Raw genomic sequence first — 22711 nt, forward strand, 5'->3', positions numbered from 1 at the left:
GACGGTGCTGCCTCCCTTTCTTTTTTGCTATTAAAAAGGGATCATGCACTGGAAAGAGAAAATGAAGTTTTGTTGGTTGTTTTCTGGGAAAGGTCCCTTTTCCCTGGGTGCAGGGACGGAGAAACAAACCTTCGGTCCGACACTGAGCAGCTGCTCGGCGGCAGAGGCGGGTGACTAATCCGGCGGCCTTCGTTAGTGGCACACTCGCTAACGAGGGGTGACAGGGAATAGCCCGAAAGCTCCTCGGGGTCTCTCCGAGGCCAGCGTGGAAGTGGCAGGGGAATAAAGAGCTGGTGGAAGAGGTGCTGGGGGCGTTGGGAGGGGGAAAACGGGGCAGCGAAGAGGAAATAAAGGCAGGATGGAACTGCAGCTGGTGGCTGATGTGTTCAGAGACCCGCATCCTTGCGTGAGGAGAGGGATGAGCTAAGGGAAGTGAACAGATGTGCCACAACTGGGAAGAAATTTGGGGTGGGAGAGGTGTGAGTTATGGTTTCAAAGGGGTTTGCTGCTGCCTGTGGGATGTCTGCGGGGACTGGAGGCGCTGTGGGGAAACTGAGGCACGGAGGATGCCAGACAGTGTGGCGCTTGCTTCTTTCTCACTCTGGAGAGATGTCGGTGATGCGTCTCTGATCTGAATTTCAAAGATTTAGGGGAACTGTCATCCCCGTTGTCCCCGAGGCAGCCGGGTCCCCACGCCTGGACCGCAGCGGGGGGCAAGGAGGGAGCCTGGGGAATGGCATCCCTCATCCCTCACCCCTCACCCCTCATCCCTCATCCCTCTGCAACCACCGCTCAGCGAGCTCAATTCAAAGGGAGAAAATTAATTTCCTTTTCCCCCGAGGGGAACATCTCGCATACTGAGAGATGCACAAAGAATCGAGGCCCTAAACCAGCGAAGAAACAGCCCGAACGTGGGTGGGGGTGGGCGGCTGCTCCTGTTTGCGTACAGGGAATCGCTTGGTCCTGATCCAGTGGGATTTGCAGGAGAAACGAGCCCACGGGATGCTGAACCAGCTCCTTGTATGAGGCGTGGGTGCGATGGGTGCTGCCGGCGTGGGGCAGGGTGGTGGGATGGGGTCTAGAGTGGGTGGTGGGTGCTTGTGAGCTTGTACCCAGTGTCCACAGCCACCCAGACCACCTCGGGTACCACCTTTGGTGACGGGGAGCAGCATCTGAACCTCCTTGGGACACATTCCCCACCATCACAGCAGCTGCAGCACCCAGATGTCCTCCTGCCAATGCCGAGATGCTGAATTTCACCGTGTCGGTGCCAAAGGGGATGGGGGTGGTTGTTTATCTGCCACTACGTTTGCCAGGGATGCTCGTTAGGTGGAGAACCATGTGCTAAACAGTGTGATATTTATGTATATAGAGAGAGAGGATGGAAAAGCAGCAGAGGGGTGAATTTCCTGTGCTGGCCTGGCAGCTGGCAACCCCCATTTATATCCCTGCTGTGAACAGGGAGACCTCACCAGTATTTTTTGGGGGGGTTACAGCATTTGAGAAGATGTCACCTCGTACGGTGTCACAGGGAATTGGGATATTTAGATTAAGAGCTGACTGACGCATCCCACTCAGTTGCATCTCAAGCTTGAGCCCCAAATCAAAGCAACACCAGCCAAAACCCCCCCAGCTGCTCATCTCCATCCTAATTGACATGGGGACCCAAAATTCTATCACTGGGGGGGGCTGACCCAGCCAAAACCTTGGGCAAGGTGTATCCCTCCTGCCTGCAAACCCACAGGGACCCAAAGCTGAGGCTGGAATTGGGGTAACACACTGAGGCTGGAATTGGGGTAACACATTGAGGCTGGGATTGGGGTAACACATTGAGGCTGGAACTGGGGTAACACATTGAGGCTGGAATTGAGGTAACACATTGAGGCTGGAACTGGGGTAACACATTGAGGTTGGAACTGGGGTAATACATTGAGGCTGGAATTGGGGTAACACATTGAGGTTGGAACTGGGGTAACACATTGAGGCTGGAACTGGGGTAATACATTGAGGCTGGAATTGGGGTAACACATTGAGGCTGGAACTGGGGTAACACATTGAGGCTGGAATTGGGGTAACACATTGAGGCTGGAATTGGGGTAACACATTGAGGTTGGAACTGGGGTAACACATTGAGGCTGGAACTGGGGTAACACATTGAGGCTGGGATTGGGGTAACACATTGAGGCCAGGCACGAGTTTCGGGGCTTGGATGATCGGCAAAGGGTCTGTGACCCCTGGGTTTCTCCATCTCTCGCTGCCACTGGTTTTAATCTGCAGGAAGATCTGCCAAGATCCTCGTGTTCAGGAGCGGGCGAGGATGAATTATGCATGGGAACCCGGTCACGGCCCCGTAATGAGATGGGGGAGGCACCGGGTGACGCTCCCGGTCACTCGCGCTGACATTCGCGGCCCCGCGAGCTGCAGCATCCCTGCTTTGTCCCCCCACCCCCATGTCCCAAAGGATGCGCTGTATCCTGGAGAGATGCAGGTTGGGCTGCCAACACCCCAACTCTGTGCGTGTGCCAGGATGAGTGCGGTTGTCCCCGTCATCGGTGGGTTTGATGGACCTTGGGAGGGCAAATATGAAGCACAGGGGGAGCCGAGGAGGCTTTTTGGCTCTGGGTGCTGTTGTTTTCACAGATGGGTGGGGGGCCTAGAGCCCCGGGGGGGGGTTAATGAAGGAGGATCCCTGTGTGGGGGGTGAAACTGCTCATTGTCCAGCAGGACCTTTGGGGCAAAATGTCCATTTTTAAGGGGTTGTGCTGTAGAGTGGAGGAGGTGAGGGGCTTGTGTGTCCGGACAGACAGCTGCGCATCCAACCGGACACATGGACACTTGCACAGACAGATGGACACTTGTATGTACCACTGGACAGACGGACACTTGTACGTGCAGACAGATGGACAGACGCCTGCCCAGCCAGACACTCACCTCCTGCACCCTGCAGCACAAACTGCCCAAAAATGGACATTTTGCTGCAAAGGTCCTGCTGGAAAATCAGCAATTTCACACCCCTGCCCGACGCCCAGTGCAATGGGTGGGTGACAGACAGACGGACAAGACACAGGCAGATGGACACATGGACAGGCTGAGGGGGGGACTAAAGGGCCCGATCCTGCAGATGAGTGGGGGCGGGGCAGGGGTGTGTCAGGGGTGTGGCGGGGGTGGGGTGGGGGTGTGAAATTGCTGATTTTTGAGGGGGACTTTGAGGGAAAAGTGTCCATTTTTGGGGTATTTGTGCTGGGGGATGGAGGAGGTGCCGTGTGTGTCCCGACAGACAGACAGTTCTGCATCCAGCTGGACTAATGGATGCTTGTATGTCCAGACGGACACTTGTACGTACCACTGGACAGATGGACACTTGTAGGTGCAGCCGAACAGACACACACCCAGCCGGACAGTCACTCCCGCACCCTGCAGCACAAATACACCAAATATGGACATTTTTGCCCCAAAGTCCTGATTGAAAAATCAGCAATTTCACACCCCCGCCCCACCCCCACCACACCCCTGACACACCCCTGCCCCACCCCCACTCATCTGCAGGATCGGGCCCTTTAGTCCCCCCCCAGCCTGTCCACGTGTCCATCTGTCTGTGTCCTGTCCATGTGTCTGTCACGCACTCATTGCAGTGGGGGCGGGGCAGGGGTGTGTCAGGGGTGTGGCGGGGGCGGGGCGGGGGTGGGAAATCGCTGATTTTCCAGCGGTGCATTTGGGATGAAAAGGCCATTTTTGGGAGGGTTGTGCTGCAGGTGCAGCAGTGAGTGTCTGGCTGGGCAGGTGTCTGTCCAGCTGTACGTACAAGTGTCCGTCTGTCCAGCTGCACGTACAAGTGTCCGAGTTGTCTGTGCAGAGCTGTACGTCCAGCCGGACAGACGGACACTTGTACGTACGTCTGGACAGACACCAGCCAGACACTCACCTCCCACACCCTACAGCACAAATGCACCAAAAATGGACATTTTTTCCTGAATGCACCACTCAAAAATCAGCGATTTCACACCCCCGCCCCACCCCCGCCACACCCCTGACACACCCCTGCCCCGCCCCCACTGCAATGAGTGAGAGACAGACACACAGACAGGGACACGACAGACAGACATATTATGGGGGGGGGGGGGCTAAAGGGCCCGATCCTGCAGATGAGTGGGGGCGGGGCAGGGGTGTGTCAGGGGTGTGGCGGGGGCGGGGCGGGGGTGTGAAATTGCTGATTTTTGAGGAGGCCCTTTGGAGCAAAATGTCCATTTTTGGTGCATTTGTGCTGCAGGGTGCGGGAGGTGAGTGTCCGGCTGATGTCTGTCCAGATGTACGTACAGGTGTCCATCTGTCCGGCTGGACGTACAGCTCTGCACAGACAACTCGGACACTTGTATGTGCAGCTGGACAGACGGACACGTGTACATACAGACACCTGCCCAGCCACTCAGCTCCTGCACCTGCAGCACAACCCTCCCAAAAATGGCCTTTTTAGTCCCAATGCACCGCTGGAAAATCAGCGATTTCACACCCCCACCCCGCCCCCGCCACACCCCTGACACACCCCTGCCCCGCCCCCACTGCAATGAGTGCGTGACAGACACACAGGTGGGGACACAGACAGACGGTCACATTGGGGGGTGGGGGCTAAAGGGCCCGATCCTGCAGATGAGTGGGGGCGGGGCAGGGGTGTGTCAGGGGTGTGGCAGGGGCGGGGCGGGGGTGTGAAATCGCTGATTTTCGAGTGGTGCATTGGGGATAAAAAGGCCATTTTTGGGATGTTTGTGCTGCAGGTGCAGCAGTGAGTGTCAGCTGGGCAGGTGTCTGTCCAGCTGTACGCACACATGTCCGTCTGTCCAGATGCACGTACAAGTGTCCGAGTTGTCTGTGCAGAGCTGTACGTCCAGCCGGACAGACGGACACTTGTACGTACGTCTGGACAGATACCAGCTGGACACTCACCTCCCGCACCCTGCAGCACAAATGCATCAAAAATGGCTTTTTTTTTCCTGAATGCACCACTCAAAAATCAACGATTTCACACCCCCGCCCCACCCCCGCCACACCCCTGACACACCCCTGCCCCGCCCCCACTGCAATGAGTGAGAGACAGACACACAGACAGGGCCACGACAGACAGACGTATTATGGGGGACTAAAGGGTCCGATCCTGCAGATGAGTGGGGGCGGGGCAGGGGTGTGTCAGGGGTGTGGCGGGGGCGGGGCGGGGGTGGGAAATCGCTGATTTTTGAGGAGGTCCTTTGGAGCAAAATGTCCATTTTTGGTGCATTTGTGCTGCAGGGTGCGGGAGGTGAGTGTCCGGCTGGTGTATGTCCAGACGTACGTACAAGTGTCCGTCTGTCCGGCTGGACGTACAGCTCTGCACAGACAACTTGGACACTTGTACGTGCAGCTGGACAGATGGACACTTGTACGTACAGCTGGACAGACACCTGCCCAGCCAGACACTCACTGCTGCACCTGCAGCACAACCCTCCCAAAAATGGCCTTTTTAGCCCCAATGCACCGCTGGAAAATCAGCGATTTCACACCCCCGCCCCGCCCCCGCCACACCCCTGACACACCCCTGCCCCGCCCCCACTCATCTGCAGGATCGGGCCCTTTAAACCCCCACAATGTGTCCATCTGCCTGTGTTCCCATCCGTGTGTCTGTCACCCACTCATTGCACTGAGGGTGGGGGTGGAGGGGTTGAGGTGGGGGGGAGTGAAATTACTGATTTTTGAGTGGGACCTTTGGGGCAAAATGTCCATTTTTGGGCAATTTGTGCAGGAGGTGAGTGTCTGGCTGGGAGGGCATCAGTCCATCTGTCTGCACATATAAGTGTCCGTATGTCCAGTGGTACATACAACTGTCCATCTGTCTGTCCAACTGTCCATGTGTCCGGCTGGTCGTGCAACTCTCTGTCTTGACACTCGATACACTCACCTCCAGCACAATCCCTTAAAAATGGACATTTTGCCCCAAAGTTCCCACTCAAAAATCAGCAATTTCACACCCCCCTCCCCGCCCCCACCACACCCCTGCCCCACCCCCATTTGTGGGCAGGATCGGGCCCTTTATTCCCCCACAATGTGTCCGTCGGTCTGTGTTCCGATCCGTGTGTCTGTCACCCACTCCTGGCACTGTTGGTGGGGCAGGGGTGTGAAATTGCTGGTTTTCGAGTTGAACCTTTAGGGCAATAATGCCCATTTCTGGCAGCGCTGTGCTGGGGGATGTATAGATGTACATGTACCCACGCGTCGCGCTAAGGAGGACGCGCGGGGGTTGCAGCCGTGGCGTCTCCGAGCAGCGGGTGACGTCTCGGCGCTTGTGACTCTAATTGAATGTAATTGCCTCCTCCAAATTTCGCTCGAACCTTTTCAAAGTCCCTGAGATGAGGGAACCCGGCTCCCTGACGCCGCTCCTTGGGGTTCTCAGCCCGCCTCGTTCCCTAAGAACCGCAATTAATTTTTCACGAGCTAATCATGTCTCTTAGGCGGGTTGTCAGGCGCGGATCTGTCACTGCTCATCAATAATGGAACAACCCGAGCAGCTCCTGCCCCCTCCAGCCTCCTGCATTATTCACCGGCAGGTCCTCAGCCAACCGTGTGTGGTACGGGGGGGGACCAGCGCTTTAATTGATGTTCTAATTACCTGGAGGCAGGTGGATGGGGATGGTGAAGGATGAGGTGACAGCAGAGTCCGGCACGGGATGTTTTCTCTCGTAGAATCATTGTGGTTGGAACAGACCCTCAAGGTCAATTATTTTTGCGATCAATTTTTGGATTATTGCCTTGGCATGGTGGCATCTCTCCCACATCTTGGGCTTTTTGGGAAAGCAGGCAGCACCTCTGCTCAAAATGAGGAGAGACCCACGTCCCAGGGCAACGTTTTGGTGTTGAGAAGGTCCCATCCTGTATCCTGATCCATCACTGAGCATCCCGCGTGCACCCGCATGGGTGGATTTGGGATGCGGGACCTCCGAGCCCATCGATCCCCTCTCAGCTGCAGGATGGGGACACCACATCCCTCTTGAGATGGCACCAGTTGGTGCTGGCGCTGCCACTGTCTCTCTAATGCTCATTTCCATGGTTCCGGGCTAGAAATCGCCACATTTGCATTTAAATGGAGGTTTAGGCATCTGTAAATCCCCATTTTCCAAGCAAGAAGGCCTAATGGTTGTTTAATCACGTTGGGAAGAGGCCCCTGGAGCATCTCCAGCATCCGTGCTGCGACGGGGGTCTCTCCTGCCTGCTTGGTGGCGTGGGGGTAAACTGAGTCGCATGGATTTCCCTAAAAAATAAAGGTTCACCTGAAAAATCAAGTTTCCCTTCTTGCCCAGGTAGGTGGTCGAGGGGGCAGCTGGTCCGAAGGGATCCGGCTGCTCAGATGCTGGTTTTTGGGATGAAAGCGGAGCCGCTGATCCTCTTCCACCCCAGAAAGCCCCCGACCCACCCCTGCATTGCTGCCAGCCCCGATTAGTGCGCACGGGGTTTGTTCAGCTCCTCCGAGGCCGGGAAATCACTCGCAGCGAGGTTGGCGACGGAGCATGGTAAGGACTGAATCTGCTTAATAATAATTAATCATAATAGTAATAATAATGCTTAGCACCCGTCCGGGGGCTTTGGAAAGCTGAAGCACCACACGGCTGCTGGCTAATCCTTCAGGATTAAGAGTTCCTGGAGGAAAAGGCAGGAGAACACCCCGTCCTCGGGCTGCTCTCCCCTGGGGATCCTGGATGCAGTGAACCCCGGGGAGGGGACACAGCCCCAAAAAACCACCGGCATCCCCAGCACTGGGCGGGATTTGGGCAAAATCACCTGCTTTTTGTACAAAGAGCCGTCCTGCAGCAGGATTAACACCGTCCTGGGATGCGCTGGGTGGCGCCAGGATCTGGGCGCGTTATCTGTTTCCATGGTAACGCTCAGCTAAGAGGGATGGAGTGGGTGGCACGGACCGAACGTGGGTTCTAAACTCAACCGGTGCCTTGTGCCACGGGACACGTGCTGCCCGCTCATGTGTGAGCGGTGACATTTTGGGTGGGAGCCGCCTGTCACTAGAGATTGAGCGTCCAGCCCGGGACGAGCGGCGCGTGGCTCCAGCTGCCAGCAAAGCCAGTTCACCCCAACCACAGTCCCGGGGTGTAAGGTCAGTGATCTGCGGATTTTGGGCTCCCAGCACCACCGTGCGGGACTCGTCCCCAGTGTGACACTGGGGACACACGCAGTCCCTACCCCAAGAAACTGAGACCTGGAGCAGCTCGGTGCAGTGGGAATGGTGGCAATGGATTCTTTTCCTGGGGAAATCTACCCTTTGCATAATAGACACTCCCCCCCAAGACCCTGCGAAGCCCCTGGGCACCCCAAAATGGTTCTGGGTACCCCAGCACAAGGTAGAGCACTAAGCACAGCCTTCTACACGGGGAGAGTTTTCTTTTTCCCTTTTAATTAAATTGTCTGAGGAAGCCGAGACACAGACAGAAAAAGATATAGACTGTAAATAGTATAGAAAAAAAAGAGAGAGCAAGAGAACCAATTGATGGAGATGTAAATGCCAGGTGGAGCCGTACGGAGGAAGAGGAGGAGGAGGAAGACGCAGGCGAAGCTTCACGTCAGCTCCAGGATCACTGTTAGGGTGAGCACCAAAACCAGTCTGAAGCCGCGGTGGCCGGTAAGTGAACCTGGGCAGGAGAAGAAAACGAATGAGGAGTTTCGGGAGCCCCGTCTCGCTGCTTGGGTTCAAGCAGGATGGGGTCAGCACCTTTTCTTTGGGGGGATCTCCCTGCTAAACTTGCTCTGGGGCTTGTATGGGGTGGGCAGCAGGTTGGGGATGCTGTGGGGAGAAGTTCCAGGGACCCTTGGGGTGCAAGGACATCCCTGCTGCAAGGGCGAGGGCTTGGGGCAATGCGAGATCATAGAAGCATTTTGGTTGGAAGAGACCCTTAAGATCATCGAGTCCAACCGCTCCCCACCCCTGTCCCTGCCCCATGTCCTGACAACCTCATGTCCGTCTGTCCAGCCCTCCAGGGATGGTGACTCCAGCACTGCCCTGGGCAGCCTGTTCCAATGCCCCACAGCCCTTTGGGGAAGAAATTGTTCCCACATCCAACCTCAACCTCCCCTGGCGCAACTTGAGGCCGTTTCCTCTGCTCCTGGCGCTTGTTCCTGGGGAGCAGAGCCCGACCCCCCTGGCTCCAAGCTCCTTTCAGGCAGTTCAGAGATCAGAAGGTCTCCCCTCAGCTCCTGTTCTCCAGCTGAACCCCCCAGCTCCCTCTGAAGTGTTCTCGCATGGTCCTTCCATCCCTGGGTGGGGTTCAGGTTGAAATCTCAGCGCTACCACCACTCACCGTTGGAGTCCTCTGTTCCTCTGGGAATATTTGGGTTTTCTAATGGGAAAGAAACACCAGACAGTTTATTGGGGGTGGAAGAGATGAGCGAGGATTTCCGGAGGGACGGGGTGACCCCCGCGGTGCCGTCATACCGAAAACGATGAGGCGGGTGTGTGTGTCGGTGGAGCCCAGTGGGTTCTGGGCGGTGCAGCGGTACATGGAGCCGTTGAGCTCGGCCGGCACCCGCTCCAGCACCAGCTCTTTGCCGTCGTGCTCGGCGCTGCCGTCGAGGAGCCGGCTCCCCACACGCGTCCAGGTGAAGAGGGGCTCGGGGAAGACTTCGTTCTGCGGGGAGAGGAGTGTGTAGGGTGAGAAAACCCTGGAAAACCCCCAAATCGTAGAGTCATAGAATCACAGACTACTTCCTGCAAAGAGATTTTAGACCTGTACAGTATAGCCATGAACCATATGTTGACCTAAAGAAAACGGGAAGAGCAACAGTAACTCCAAAGTGTCAGAAAATACTTAACATTCAAACTCGTCTTCACACAGACCAAAAGACCATATCCAAACACAACAGCTCTTGTCGTCAACAGCTCTGACCACTTTAGAATGAACCAGTACAGTTTGTGCTGAAGCAACATTGTTGGTCAAAAAAACAGTTTATGGCATATTTGAAGTTACTTTTGTTTCTCTGCGAGACTGCAAATAATCAAATGTAGACATTAACACCTCATGAATACACTTAACTTTCCATCCAGCTATAGCTTTATTCAGCATGACTGTAGGTAAGGGTAGGAGCAAACAATCATTGAAGCTTAAAGAACATTTTTAAAATAAGTACCAAGGCTTCATATTTGTTCTGAAACTCTTTGTTCTGTTTTTACAGAATTCTGTTTAATTTAATTGTCTTGTTTTTTTAAGGGTCAAAAGACCCTCAGGATCATTGAGTCCAGCCATAAGCTAATTCTAGCACTAAACCACGTCCCTAAGAGCCTCATCTAAATGTGCATCAGCATAGGGACCGGGATGCAACCCAAGGCCAGCAGCCCAACCGTGAGGCTGTTTGTTGGGGCGGCATCACCCCGCGGCCATGGGGAAGGATGGAGATGCTCACCTGGAAGCCCTGCACCAAGATCCGCACGGTGTCTCCCACACGGGCTCTCGTCGGGGTCATCGTGATCTTCGGGCCCTTGGGAGCCACTGCAAGGGAAGAGGACAATGGGGGACATGAGCTGAGTGAGGGGTTGTGGGTGTGTGGCCTCGGCTGGGGTTTAATAACGGTTTGATGAGCTATGGTGCTGAGGGGCTGGTTGGCTAATGGCTGGGTGATTGATGGACAGGCTGACGGGTGTCCGAATGACTGACAGACAAGGCAAGGGCCCTGCGGGCAGATGAATGCAAAGCCCGCGAGATTGAGAGACAACTGTAGCGGGATGCATGATGGAGAACGACAGATTGCCTGATTGAGCCCCTTTCTGCTCAGAAAGAGGGGTCAAGAGGAGGCAGGTTGGTTTGAAGCCATGGAGATGGGCACCTCGGCAAAGCAACCCGTCAAAGTCTTGGCCTCATGGGGCTGCAGAAGGTGTGAAAATGCTGGGTTTAGGTTATTTTTGGGCTGCTGAGAGAGAGATTAAATGCTCAGGAGGGAGGAACAGATAACGGAAAGCCTCCTATTAGCAAGAGAATTGCTGCCCTCAATGTTGAGAGTCAACCTCCTGTTGACCTCCTTATTGCCACCAACCTCCCACTAACTGAGCCAGCTGATGAGCAATTTGCCAAGAAATGCCAAAAAAAAAGAGGCAAAAAGTGCCAAAAAAAGCCAAGAAACCCTTCAAAGCGTCCTTACCAAGCGTCACCTCGGACTGCATGGGCATGGAGAGCGCCGGGTGCTTGACCTCGCAGCTGAAAAGCGCCTCGTTGTCGATTTGGGGGTTGAGGGTCCAGGTGAGGGTGGCCCGCGCCTCCACCGTCCCGTCGCTGACGGGCGCGTGTGTGTGGCGGAAATAGTAGATGGGCTCGGCCACGTGTACCCAGCGTGGGAACTCCCGGCTCACCACCGTTTCGGGGATGATTTCGGTGACGGGACCTCGCTCAGCAGCCAAGCCCCGCGGTGGGTCCATGGTGACCGGGGATTGGCCGCCTCCCACTTCTCCTTCGCCCGCCAAAGATTTGGGGACCTTGGTGTCATCCAGGTCGCGGTGAAGGAGGTTACGGGGTGCCCAGTTTCCGGCGCCGGCCGGCGGCTCCGGCAGCGGGGTGGCCTCGATGGGTTCTCCGTCCCGCTTGAAGTACACCTGCGTGGGGACAAAAGGGACAGTGAGGGGACGGCTACCACCCTGGACATCCCCAGCATCCCTTGGGGAGCTTTGGATGGAGCTCCTTCTCAAGGTCCCCACAGAAAGATGATGCAGGGCAAGATTTGGGTAGCAGGCAGCTATTCGCCTCATTCAGCCTCCAAAAGCAGCACATATATATAATATATTCTCTCTATATACATTTTTACGGTTGATTCATGTATGTATATGAAAGATAAAGCCCCGGGGCTCACCAGCGGGGCGGGCTTGCCGCCGGAGACCACGCACACCAGGGTGAAGTTCTGCGCCTGGTAGCGGCTGAAGGGCGCCGGCGTGTCGGCCGCGAGCACCGAGATGGACGTCGGGGGAGCTGCCGGGGAGCAGAGCCAGGGCATTGGCACAGTGTCCTCAACAGGCACCCATCGCCATCCTCATCCTCACCTCTGTCCCTGTTCCCATCCTCATCTTCATCCGCATCCCCATGTTTGTTCCTGTCCCCATCCTCATCCCTGTCATCATTCCCATCCTCATGTCTGTCCTCATCCTCACTTCCATCGCCAGTTTCATCCCCATCTCCATCCTCATCTTCATCCCTGTCCCCATGCCCATCTCCATCCTCATGTTTGTCCCCATTCTCGTCTCCCTCCCCACCCTCATCCACTTCCTCACCATTGTCCCTGTTCCCATCTCCATCCCCATCTATATCCCCATCTGCATCTTCATCCCCATCCTTATCCCTGTCCCCAGCCCCATTCTCATCTTCAGGTTTGTGCTCATCCTCATTTCCATCCCCAACCTCATCCCTGTCCCCATCCTTATCCCTCATCTCTATCCTCATCTTCATCCCTATCCTCATGCCCATCCCTTGTCTCCATCCTCATCGTCATCCACATCCCTTGTCTCCATCTTTATCCCCATCCCCATTTCTATTGCCAACTTCATCCCTGTCCCCATCTTCATCCCCATCTCCATCCCTCATCTTCATCTCCATCCTCACCCCCATCCCTGTTCCCAACCCCAGGGATGGGAAAATGAGCCAAGCCCCTCCTGTCCCCAAACCCCGAGACCCCGCACTCATTTCCCACCCCAGTCCCACTCGGGGAGGCGTCGCACTCACCCATCACGTTGAGGAACACGTTCCCGGACGCCAGGACCACCTTTTCCCGCGTGGCTCGGTCATAAATCCCCACGTGACACTCGTAGGGACCGTTGTCCGAAATGCGAACCTCAGGGAGGCTGCGGGGGACAGACAGGGCTCACCCCTTGCTCCCCCCGCCATCCCGACCCCGTTTTCCCAGGGGACGTGGCATCCGGATCCCGAGGCATCGGATGGGGTCGCTTTTCAGCAGTGCCGGGGATCAATAAACTATTAATAACCGCAAAGGCTGCAGGAGCGAGCTGCGTAATGTGGTTTAGCAGCTGGAGTTTACCGGCACTGACAGCTCCTTGGGAGGGTAAGTAATTGCATTATTGAAAGGAGAAGCGTACGGGAGGTAAAGGCACCGCCGAGAGCAAAAAACCCACGAAGCGTGGACATGAAACGCCTGCGAAACGCCGATGGGAAAGTCTCGGCACCAGACGTTCCAGACCGCTCGGGTGATGCGGCAGCTGCAGCAAAGCGTGGCGGATAAAAAGCATCAAAAGCCCGAACTCCGAGCACACGCTTCGATCGGTGTATTATTGAGAGTCTTTAAATAGATATCGTAAAAAAAAGAAGAGAGGTGCGAAAGGATTGGTGCTGCTGGGGGTGGAAATGCTCGTGGGAGTTGCAAAGGAGTCACTTTGCTGAGCGTGAGCGTCCCACCTCGCCGGCGAGCAGCTTCCCACTGCGGCGAGGAGGAAGGGGCAACCCCTGAGCAACCCCTGAGCATCTCCTGAGCAACCCCTGAGCATCCCCTGAGCGTCCCAAGCATCTTCTGACCCTCCTGAGCATCTTCAGAGCATTCCTTGAGCATCTCCTGAGAATCCTTGGAGCATTCCCTGAGCAACCCCTGAGCATCCCAAGCACCTCCTGCCCCTCCTGAGCATCCTCAGAGCATTCCATCTCCTGAGCATCCTTGGAGCATACCCTGAGCAATCCCTGAGCATCCCAAGCATCTCCTGTCCCTCCTGAGCATCCTCAGAGCATTCCCTGAGCAATCCCTGAGCATCCCAAGAATCTTCTGCCCCTACTGAGCATCCTTGGAGCATTCCATCTCCTGAGCATTCTTGGAGCATTCCCTGAGCAATCTCTGAGCATCCCAAGCATCTCCTGCTCCTCCTGAGCATCTTCAGAGCATTCCATCTCTTGAGCATCCTTGGAGCATTCCCTGAGCATCTCCTGCACTTCCTGAGCATCCTCAGAGCATTCCATCTCTTGAGCATCCTGAGTATCCTCACAACACCCTGCTGAGCATCCCCTGAGCACCCCAAGCATCTCCTGATCCCCCTGAGTAATCCCTGCGCATCCCCCTTGAGTATCCTCTGAGTATCTCCTGAGCAATCCCCATCATCTCCTCCCACATGGAGCCACCCCCAGCTCAAACCCCCACCCTTTTCCCGACAAACCCGCTTTGCTGAACCCTTTCCAAAATCCCCCGGTGCCTCCTCCTCACCACACGAGCCCCCCCAGCACAAACAACCCCCCGTTGAAGCCACCAGTCACTCGGCAGCTCCTTTTTCACGGCCACGCCGCTTTCATCTCAAGCCTCCGCCATCTGTTCCAGCCTCTAATTAACCAAGAAATCATCCACACCCTTCGTTAGCGACAAGCAGGAGCGGTTCTGGTCCCCGCCAAGAAGAACAAGCCCTTTGGGTTTGCATGTGGCTTTGGGTATAAAATAGTCCTAATTGTGTCAAGTTCGATGTTTTTGCAATAGGAAAGGACCAGAGAAAGGGAAACCCCAGCCCTGCAAAGCCAGAATGGTGCTTGGGGTGTCCTTTGCGTCCTCTAAGCACGCTGGAAATAAGGCAAAATAGAAATGATATAGCTATGCATAAAGCAGTGCCTTACTTGATGAGGGTGGGGTTTTAATTAGAGGATAGGGAAAAGAAATCATTAAAAATCAAGGGTTGGATATCTCTCTGGGCTTTGCTTTTCACATGTGAGCGGGTGGCGTTCAAAGGCGGAATGAAAAGGAGCAGATAAGACGCGTGGATAACGTGGGACGGCACCGACGTGACCGTGCCCTTAAAAAGCTGTAAAGAAAACAGGCAGAAAAGGTGGAAGAATAGAATGAAAGAGAGAAAAACCTGAGTGGAAATGGTTGGGAAGTGACCGAGCCACCGCCGAACCCTTCCAAAAATTGCTCATCTGCTTCACCGCAGCCCAAAATAAAGCAGGACTCTCATTGGAAAAAAAAAGGCATCAAGCCAACGATTCAGAAAACAAGTTCTAGAGAGAAATATCTCCTTGCTCCCCAGGCAAGTTGTTGTTTTCCTCTGAAAAAAGGCGACCGCGTCAAAAGACTTTGACCGCGAACATCTATGGGCGATTTGCCGACGCCGTGCCGGCGATTACTGAGGCTTTTAAGCTCTTGGTCCTAGGGCGGCGAGATTTTCTGCTCGCAAATTCTATTAGTTCTACAAACATGTGGTGAAAGGGAGAAAAAATGGAGGGTTTTGAGCCAAAAAAGGAAAAAGAGCAGCTGGTTTTGCCTCGCTGGGATAGTGCAAGGACCTTGTCTCTTGCTCAAGGGATGCTCGTGGTTGGGATGTCTCGTTCTGCGCACGGGGGGATGTTTGATTTGGGTTTAATTCCCTGAATTTCATGGTGCTCCCTGCTAGGGTTCGGTTTATGGCAGGGGAGGAAGGCTGGTGAGTTGGGGAATGTGTAATCTCTTCGTGAAGCTGCCAAAAACGGGCTCTAAACGATAATTAAGAGCGTCAGAAACTTGTACGACAGCCGAGCGAGGGGCTGAGCGGAGCCTGTGCCACGCGGGGAAACGCAACTCAAAAGTGGAGCAGCCCCTGAGCATCCTCTGAACATCCCCCTGAGCAACCTCTGATCAACGCCTGAGTATCCTTGGAGCATCTCCTGAGCATCCCCCTGAGCAGGACCCGCACATTCTCCTGGGCAACTCTTAAGCATCCTGAGCAACGTCTGAGCATCCCGAGCAACTCTGGAGTATCCTGAGCAATGTCTGAGCATCCTGAGCAACTCTGGAGCATCTCAAGCAACCTCTGCGCATCCTGAGCAACTCTTGAGCATCCTGAGCAACTCTGGAGCATCCCAAGCAACCTCTGAGCATCCTGAGCAACTCTTGAGCATCCTGAGCAACCTCTGAGCATCCTGAGCAACTCTTCAGCATCCTGAGCAACCTCTGAGCATCCCGAGCAACCTGTGAGCATCCTCTGAGCATATCTGGAGCATCTGCTGACCTTCCTGAGCATCTTCTGAGCATCATCTGAACACCCCCAGAGCAACACCTGTGCATCCTCCTGAGCAACCTCTGAGCACCTCCTGACTCACTTGAGCATTCTCTGAGCAACCTCTGAGCATCTGCTGACCCTCCTGAGCAACCTTTGAGCATCTTTGGAACATCCCCTGAGTATCTCCTGAGCAGGCCCTACACATCCTCCTGAGTAACCTCTGAGCAACCTCTGAGCAATCCCTGACCCTCTTGAGCATCATCTGAGTGTTCGCTGACCCTCCTGAGAATCCTCTAAGCATCTTGGGAACATCCCCTGAGCAACCCCTGAGTATCCCATGAGCATCTCAAGCATCTCCTGAGCAACATCTGAGCATCCTCTGAGCAACCACTGAGGATCTGCTGAACCTCCTGAGCAACCCCTGAGCATCTCTGGAGTAATCTCTGTGCATCCACCCGAGCAACCCTTGAGTATCCTCTGAGCATCCCCAATCACCTCCTCCCCAGCCCCGTTTTCCTCCTTCTCCACTCTATATTCACATTTATTCCCCTGAAGCCACTTAACACCATTTCTCACAATAAAACATCCCTCTGAGAGCAGCAAAATTACAGCAGAAAACTCACCCAAAATTCAAATTCTAAGGGATTTCACACTCGCACACACGCTCATCCACCACATTTGCAAGTGCAAAGCATCACATACCCTATTTTCCCCACCATACGCAGAATTTTATTACCCCGCGCTGGGGAAAAAACAAGCTTGGAAATCCAGTTTGCAAATTCTAATTTAAAAAAAGAAATGAAGAAAAAAAAGGTGAAAAAGAAATACTTCAGCCCAGCCTTTTTTTTTTGCCTTGAATTAAGGTTCCCCTTGATGTTTGTTTTCAGGCTCCAGTTTTGTTTTTATAGCACTGGCAATAAAACAAGTGTGTAATTAGTAATAAAGCTGACACTCCTGCAAAGTGATTTGGCACTTGGAAGGAAAGCAAAGACAAGCTTCCATGATGCCTGTTTTATAAATATATATATACACATATATATTTTTATTTATTGCTTTTTTTCCAAGCTTTGTTTTTCTAAGCCCATTTTCACCCTTGGAAACATCCATAATTGCCACTTCTTCCCCAGGGACACACTGTGGGTATTTGGTGACCGCGCACGAAGGGACGATAATTCCTTTGCAATATAACGAATCCCCACCCGCAGTCAAAGAGGACACAGCGGCTATCGCCATAATACCCTCAACTGCCCCAAAATGGGGATATTCCTAAAAAAACGGCATTCAAAAGTCAAAGGAGGGGCTATTACCGCACGGTGGATTGATAGACCAGATCCTCCCTCTTCCGATAATTCTCCATGTGCGAAAAATTGGTGGAGAACATGGCGTCGAAGGTGAAGATCTTCTGCTTGATGGTGCCACCATCGGTGACCTGCGTGAAGAAGAAAATATAGATGACATACCCGTGGTCACTTGTGTGAACACACGAGCAGCTTTGCGCCCGCTTTTGAATTTCAAAAAATACTTTAAAATATTTTTATTTTAATTAATTTCATCCTTAATGTTTCTACTTTACATATTTCTGCTTTTGATATTTTTCCTTCAAATATTTTTAATAGAAATACTTTTAAATATTTTTATTCTTCATGTTTTTCTTAAGATTCACTGCCCATGATTTATTTATTATACACTTGATGAGATTCAAAACCAAACCCACGTGTTTCCGTCCACTTCACAGAATCCCAGAATCCCAGAATGTCAGGGGTTGAAGGGCCCTGGAAAGCTCATCCAGTGCAATCCCCCCATGGAGCAGGAACACCCAGATGAGGTTACACAGGAAGGTGTCCAGGCGGGTTGGAATGTCTGCACAGAAGGAGACTCCACAACCCCCTGGGCAGCCTGGGCCAGGCTCTGCCACCCTCACCCCCAACAAGTATTTATATCTCATATTTATATATGAGATATATTGAGATATATATTTATATCTCATATTTAAGTGGAACCTCCTGTGTTCCAGTTTGCACCCATTGCCCCTTGTCTTGTCACTGGTTGTCACCAGCAGAGCCTGGCTCCATCCTCCTGACACTGCCCCTTTCCATATTGATCCCCAGGAATGAGTCCCCCCTCAGTGTCCTCTTGTCCAGCTCCAGAGCCCCAGCTCGCTCAGCCTTTCCTCACACGGGAGATGCTCCACTCCCTGCAGCATCTTGGTGGCTGCGCTGGACTCTCTGCAGCAGTTCCCTGTCCTGCTGGAACTGAGGGGCCACAACTGGACACAAGATTCCAGGTGTGGTCTCCCCAGGGCAGAGCAGAGGGGCAGGAGAACCTCTCTGACCTACTGACCACCCCCTTCTAACCCACCCCAGGTCCCATTGGCTTCCTGGCCACAAGGGCCCAGTGCTGGCTCATGGTCACCCTGCTGTCCCCAGGACCCCCAGGTCCCTTTCCCCTACGCTGCTCTCTAATAGCTCATTCCCCAACTTACACTGGAACCTGGGCTTGTTCCTGCCCAGATTCATGACTCTACACTTGCCCTTGTTCTATTTCATTACATTTTTCCCCGCGTCGCCAATTCCCATCTCCAGCCACTCACTGGAATTGTAATTTTTAAATAGGAAAAAGTTCTTTTTAAGAGTGGGGAGGACTCACTTCTTCTTTGTTTCCCCCAATACCTCCAGATTTGTTTCTCCCTCTTGCGAGGAGTGAGATTTAGTACAAAATTCTGGAGAAAAAGGCAGAGAAAAGCAATGGAGCCGGGAAATGGGCATTTTGGGGCTAGAACAGCTCAGATCGATCCATCAGAATGTTAGAACAGTCTTTTTTTTAATAGGCCGTGCACAGAAGGGGATTTTTGGGGATTAAACCCCCAAAATCAGCATCTCTCCAGGATCACCCAGCACTTCTCTCCCCTCTTGGGCAAAATTCAACGCCAAATTTTCTTTATTCCCCCCTTTTTTTAATGGCAAAAAGGAAGGGAAGAGAAGAAATAACACAAAGAATCTGTCACTAAACCCACCTCTTCAAATTTATTTGCCAAGGCTGAGGCTTTTATGGCAAAGCAAATACACGTTGGCACGGACGCGGGATAAAGGACCGCAGGAAGAATTATCGGAGCCGTAAATCTGTGGCCTTGGGAACCAAGGGAAGTTTTCAAGGACGCGTTTTGATTTGTTTTTCCCGGTTTTTAGTCATGCCTGGAAACCTCCTGGAACTCTTTGGGTATTGGTAAAAAAGGGGTTTATTTAAGGGATTATTTTTGGGATGCAGCAGAGTGGTTGGTCCCAGAGGGATGTTCGGCGTGGGGACCACTGGATGTGACATGGAGTTTAAAGCCATAGGAGTTTCCCAGCACATCTGGGCAGATGTGGGTTCTATATCTATATCTATATCTATATCTATATCTATATCTATATCTATATCTATATCTATATCTATATCTATATCTATATCTATATCTATATATCTATATCATCTATATCTATATCATCTATATCTATATCATCTATATCTATATCATCTATATCTATATCTATCATCTCTATCTCTATCTATATCTACACCTACATCGATATGTCTATATATATGAGTATGGAAAAAGGAAAACAAATGCAGCTCAAAGCATCTCTCACACCAACACTCCCCCCCCGGTACCCATCGCATCCCCCCTGAGGATGCACACAAAGGGAAGATGCTGCAGCCTGATCGTATTCTTGGGGATTTATATAAAAGCACATTAAAAAAATAGTCTTTCTCTAGGAATTAAGACCTATTTTCATCCTGAAAATGACCCTGGGGTCATTTTTTATTTGGAAAGGAGCTACATATAAAGTTGGTGTGAGCGTAGGAGCCGCCAAGCTGGGGAAGAGGCCAAAAGGATGATCATTCCGCAGCACCCAAATTGCCCCAGATTTTATGGCCACACTGAGGAGCGGGAGAAAAAGGCGTGTGGGGAGAGGGAAAAGCACATTGAAGGCACCAAAGCTGAGCTCAGGCAGCTGAATTATTTATCAACTCCAATAAAAACCTTATTCTTGCCAAAACCGCAGCGATTGCTACAGTGCGGGGACACATTAACCTCCTGCCCCCTTCCCGCGTGCCCCTCCCCGGTTGCTGTCACCTCACCAGTGACCCGGCACTTTGCTGTCCCCAAAATACGCCGGTGCTGTTAATATTGGCAGAGCCTCTTGCCGGGATGCTCGGGGGGTAGATAAGGCTGCGGATGGGGGACCAAAGGGATGTTGGGGGTGGATTTTGGAGGACAAACCAGAGATTTTGAGGGTGTTACAACCCTAAAATTACAGGCGGTCTCTGTAGCACCCTGGGGAACAGGTCTGGATTCCTTCAACCCTCCTCGTCTTGGGGCCGAATTGATAATTTTCCTCCAAGTAAATGCTATGGAAAAAGGGAAAAATACCCGCAAGGGGTGACTGATGCTTGAGGGGTTTGTAGCATCCCGTGTCGCAGCTGCAGGGAGAAACGCATCACGCTGGAAAAACCCTTTCTTAGCTTTATTTCTGCCTCCTTCCCCTGCTTGTTCAAGCATCTGCATTTAACCCAGCTGGCTGATGTTCCTCCTCCCACCCTGCGCTGCCCCACCTTGCTCAGAGCCACCCAAACCGCCGCCATCACATCTACCTTCCAAAAACCACACATGAGTTGATTTAGTTGCCCAAACTTGCATGATTTGAGCACTGCAACCCTTTTCCATCCCCCAAAGGGCAGCGCCAACGCTGGCACCGCCCTCTCAGCATCGCTCAAAATCAATTGTGCAAAAGGATGGTGCAATTTTGGGAAGCGCAGCCCGCGCTCCCCGCTGCCGGAGCGATGCCCTGGCCCAGCGGTAATAGAGAGCTCAATAAACTGCGCTGCTGCTCGTGACCTTCTCTCCTTGCCTAAGTATGAGGAATTAAAAGAGTTCCCCACGCTGACATTTAAATTATCATCTCCGAGGCGCGGGGCTGACCGAGCCGGTGGGTAATGAATGGCACCGGTCAGACCTCTCGCGGTTTCCAGCCCCAAATCTCTCCATCAGCCGCTTTGCTCCGATTTTGGTGAATTTCTCCGCAGGTGTAGAACTCCAGATTTTTTCCTTAAAGAGCAGCAGGTTTATAAATCAGAGGCCATGAACTGGGTTGGCTTGAAAGTTTGGAGGGGGATGCAAATGTCTGGGAGATGGTTTTGAAGAGCGAGAGGCTAAAAAGCAGCATCCCAGTGCTGCATCCAGCCCTGCATCCCAAAATTTGGGGCTCTGGCTTTCCCAGCAGCATCATAGGGTGGAGGAAACGTTTGTGACATCCCTGGAATATCGGGTGCCCTTCGCTTGGTCCCTTCACCCTGTTTTCCCCCTCCCTGGAGCTGCTGTTGTTGCCAGTGGTGACTTTATCACTGTCACCAGCAACATTTCCCGCTCGGAGCCGCTGCCGAGGCTGGAATGTCTCGTTTCTCCTAATGGGCAGTGGCAGAGGGAGCCCCCGTGGGGACAGCCATTTGTCACCATCCATCAGGTGGCTCCGAGTGGCACCGCCAACTTCTGTGAAGTGTCGGCCACCGCTTGCCGTGGGGTTTGGAGCCTCCGGGGGTGTTTCCCAGGCAGGGATGAGCCCTTAACAGAGCAAAATGCTTTGTAAACCCCTGCGCCGAGCCAGGGGCTTAAAAACGAGAGCTGGGGAAAGGGGGGGACATAGGGACGTGGGGTGCGTCCCCTCACCTGCAAAGGCCACAGTGTGGAGAGAAGTGCTTGTGTGCGGGTGCTACAGAGAGCAATGTCCACATCCTATGAGTGCTACATAGAGCAAGGTCCACATCCTACGGGTGCTACGGAGAGTAATGTCCATGCACTATGGGTGCTATGGAGAGCAATGTTCACATACTATGGGTGCTACAGAGAGCAACATCCATACAGCATGGGTGCTACACAGAGTAATGCCTGTGTACGATGGGTACTGCACAGAGCAATGTCCACACACTATGGGTGCTACACAAAGCCATGTCCGTGCACCATGGGTGCTACACAGAACAATGTCCACTTACTACAGGTGCTACAGAGAGCAATGTCCACATACTATGGGTGCTATACAGAGCAATGTCCATGCACCATAGGTGCTACAGAGAGCAATGCCCACTTACTATGGGTGCTACGGAGAGCAATGTCCATTCATCATGGGTGCTATAGAGAGTAATGCCCATACACCATGGGTGCTACAGAGAACAATGTCCATGCGCCATGGGGCTACCAGAAAGCAAGGTCCATATGTCATGGGTGCTATGGAGAGCAATGACTATGCATCATAGGTGCTACAGAGAGCAATGTCCACTTACTATGGGTGCTACAAAGAGTGAGGTCCATATACTATGGGTGCTACAGAAAGGGATGTTCACATACTACAGATGCTGTGGAGAGCAATGTCCATGCTCCACAGGTGCTACAGAGAACCACGTCCATACACCGTGGGTGCTACAGAGAGCAATGCGCACATACTATGGGTGCTACAAAGAGCAACACCCACGTGCAGGCACTGCAAACAGCATCACCACCCCCCGCTCCACATTCTTTTCCTTCTTGCTAATTACACCGAGCACCAAACTCTGATCAACCACGGCAGAGCGGCTCCCCGCGGGTTCCCCCCTACACCCCCAGGCCGAGCCACGCGTCCCCGCTGGGAAATCACGCCGGGCCCTCGCCTGCCACCAAAAAACCTGCAAACCACTTTTTCTTGCAATTACCATCATCTCATCCGTGCCCCGGGCTGTGTGTACAGCGTG

The 22711-nt window shown here is 53.2% G+C and overlaps 1 protein-coding gene across 1 annotated transcript in view; it reads right to left on the reverse strand.

The window, feature by feature from the left end:
- Window positions 1-8583: 8583 nt before the first annotated feature.
- The window catches only part of IGSF21 (immunoglobin superfamily member 21), a gene marked incomplete at its 3' end in the record, with an annotated part of 40127 nt that continues 25999 nt past the window's right edge, over window positions 8584-22711 (reverse strand). The window contains exons 3-10 of the mRNA XM_080358914.1: window positions 17260-17381; window positions 12720-12838; window positions 11857-11972; window positions 11155-11602; window positions 10423-10508; window positions 9458-9650; window positions 9324-9362; window positions 8584-8657 (exon numbers count right to left, since the gene is read on the reverse strand). Of these exons, the coding sequence (XP_080215040.1) occupies window positions 8584-8657; window positions 9324-9362; window positions 9458-9650; window positions 10423-10508; window positions 11155-11602; window positions 11857-11972; window positions 12720-12838; window positions 17260-17381 (1197 nt within the window). The remainder of the gene's footprint in view (window positions 8658-9323; window positions 9363-9457; window positions 9651-10422; window positions 10509-11154; window positions 11603-11856; window positions 11973-12719; window positions 12839-17259; window positions 17382-22711) is intronic.

Source organism: Nesoenas mayeri (genome assembly GCF_963082525.1).
Source record: "Nesoenas mayeri genome assembly, chromosome: 24".
In the NCBI taxonomy this organism is placed as follows: Eukaryota; Metazoa; Chordata; class Aves; order Columbiformes; family Columbidae; genus Nesoenas; species Nesoenas mayeri.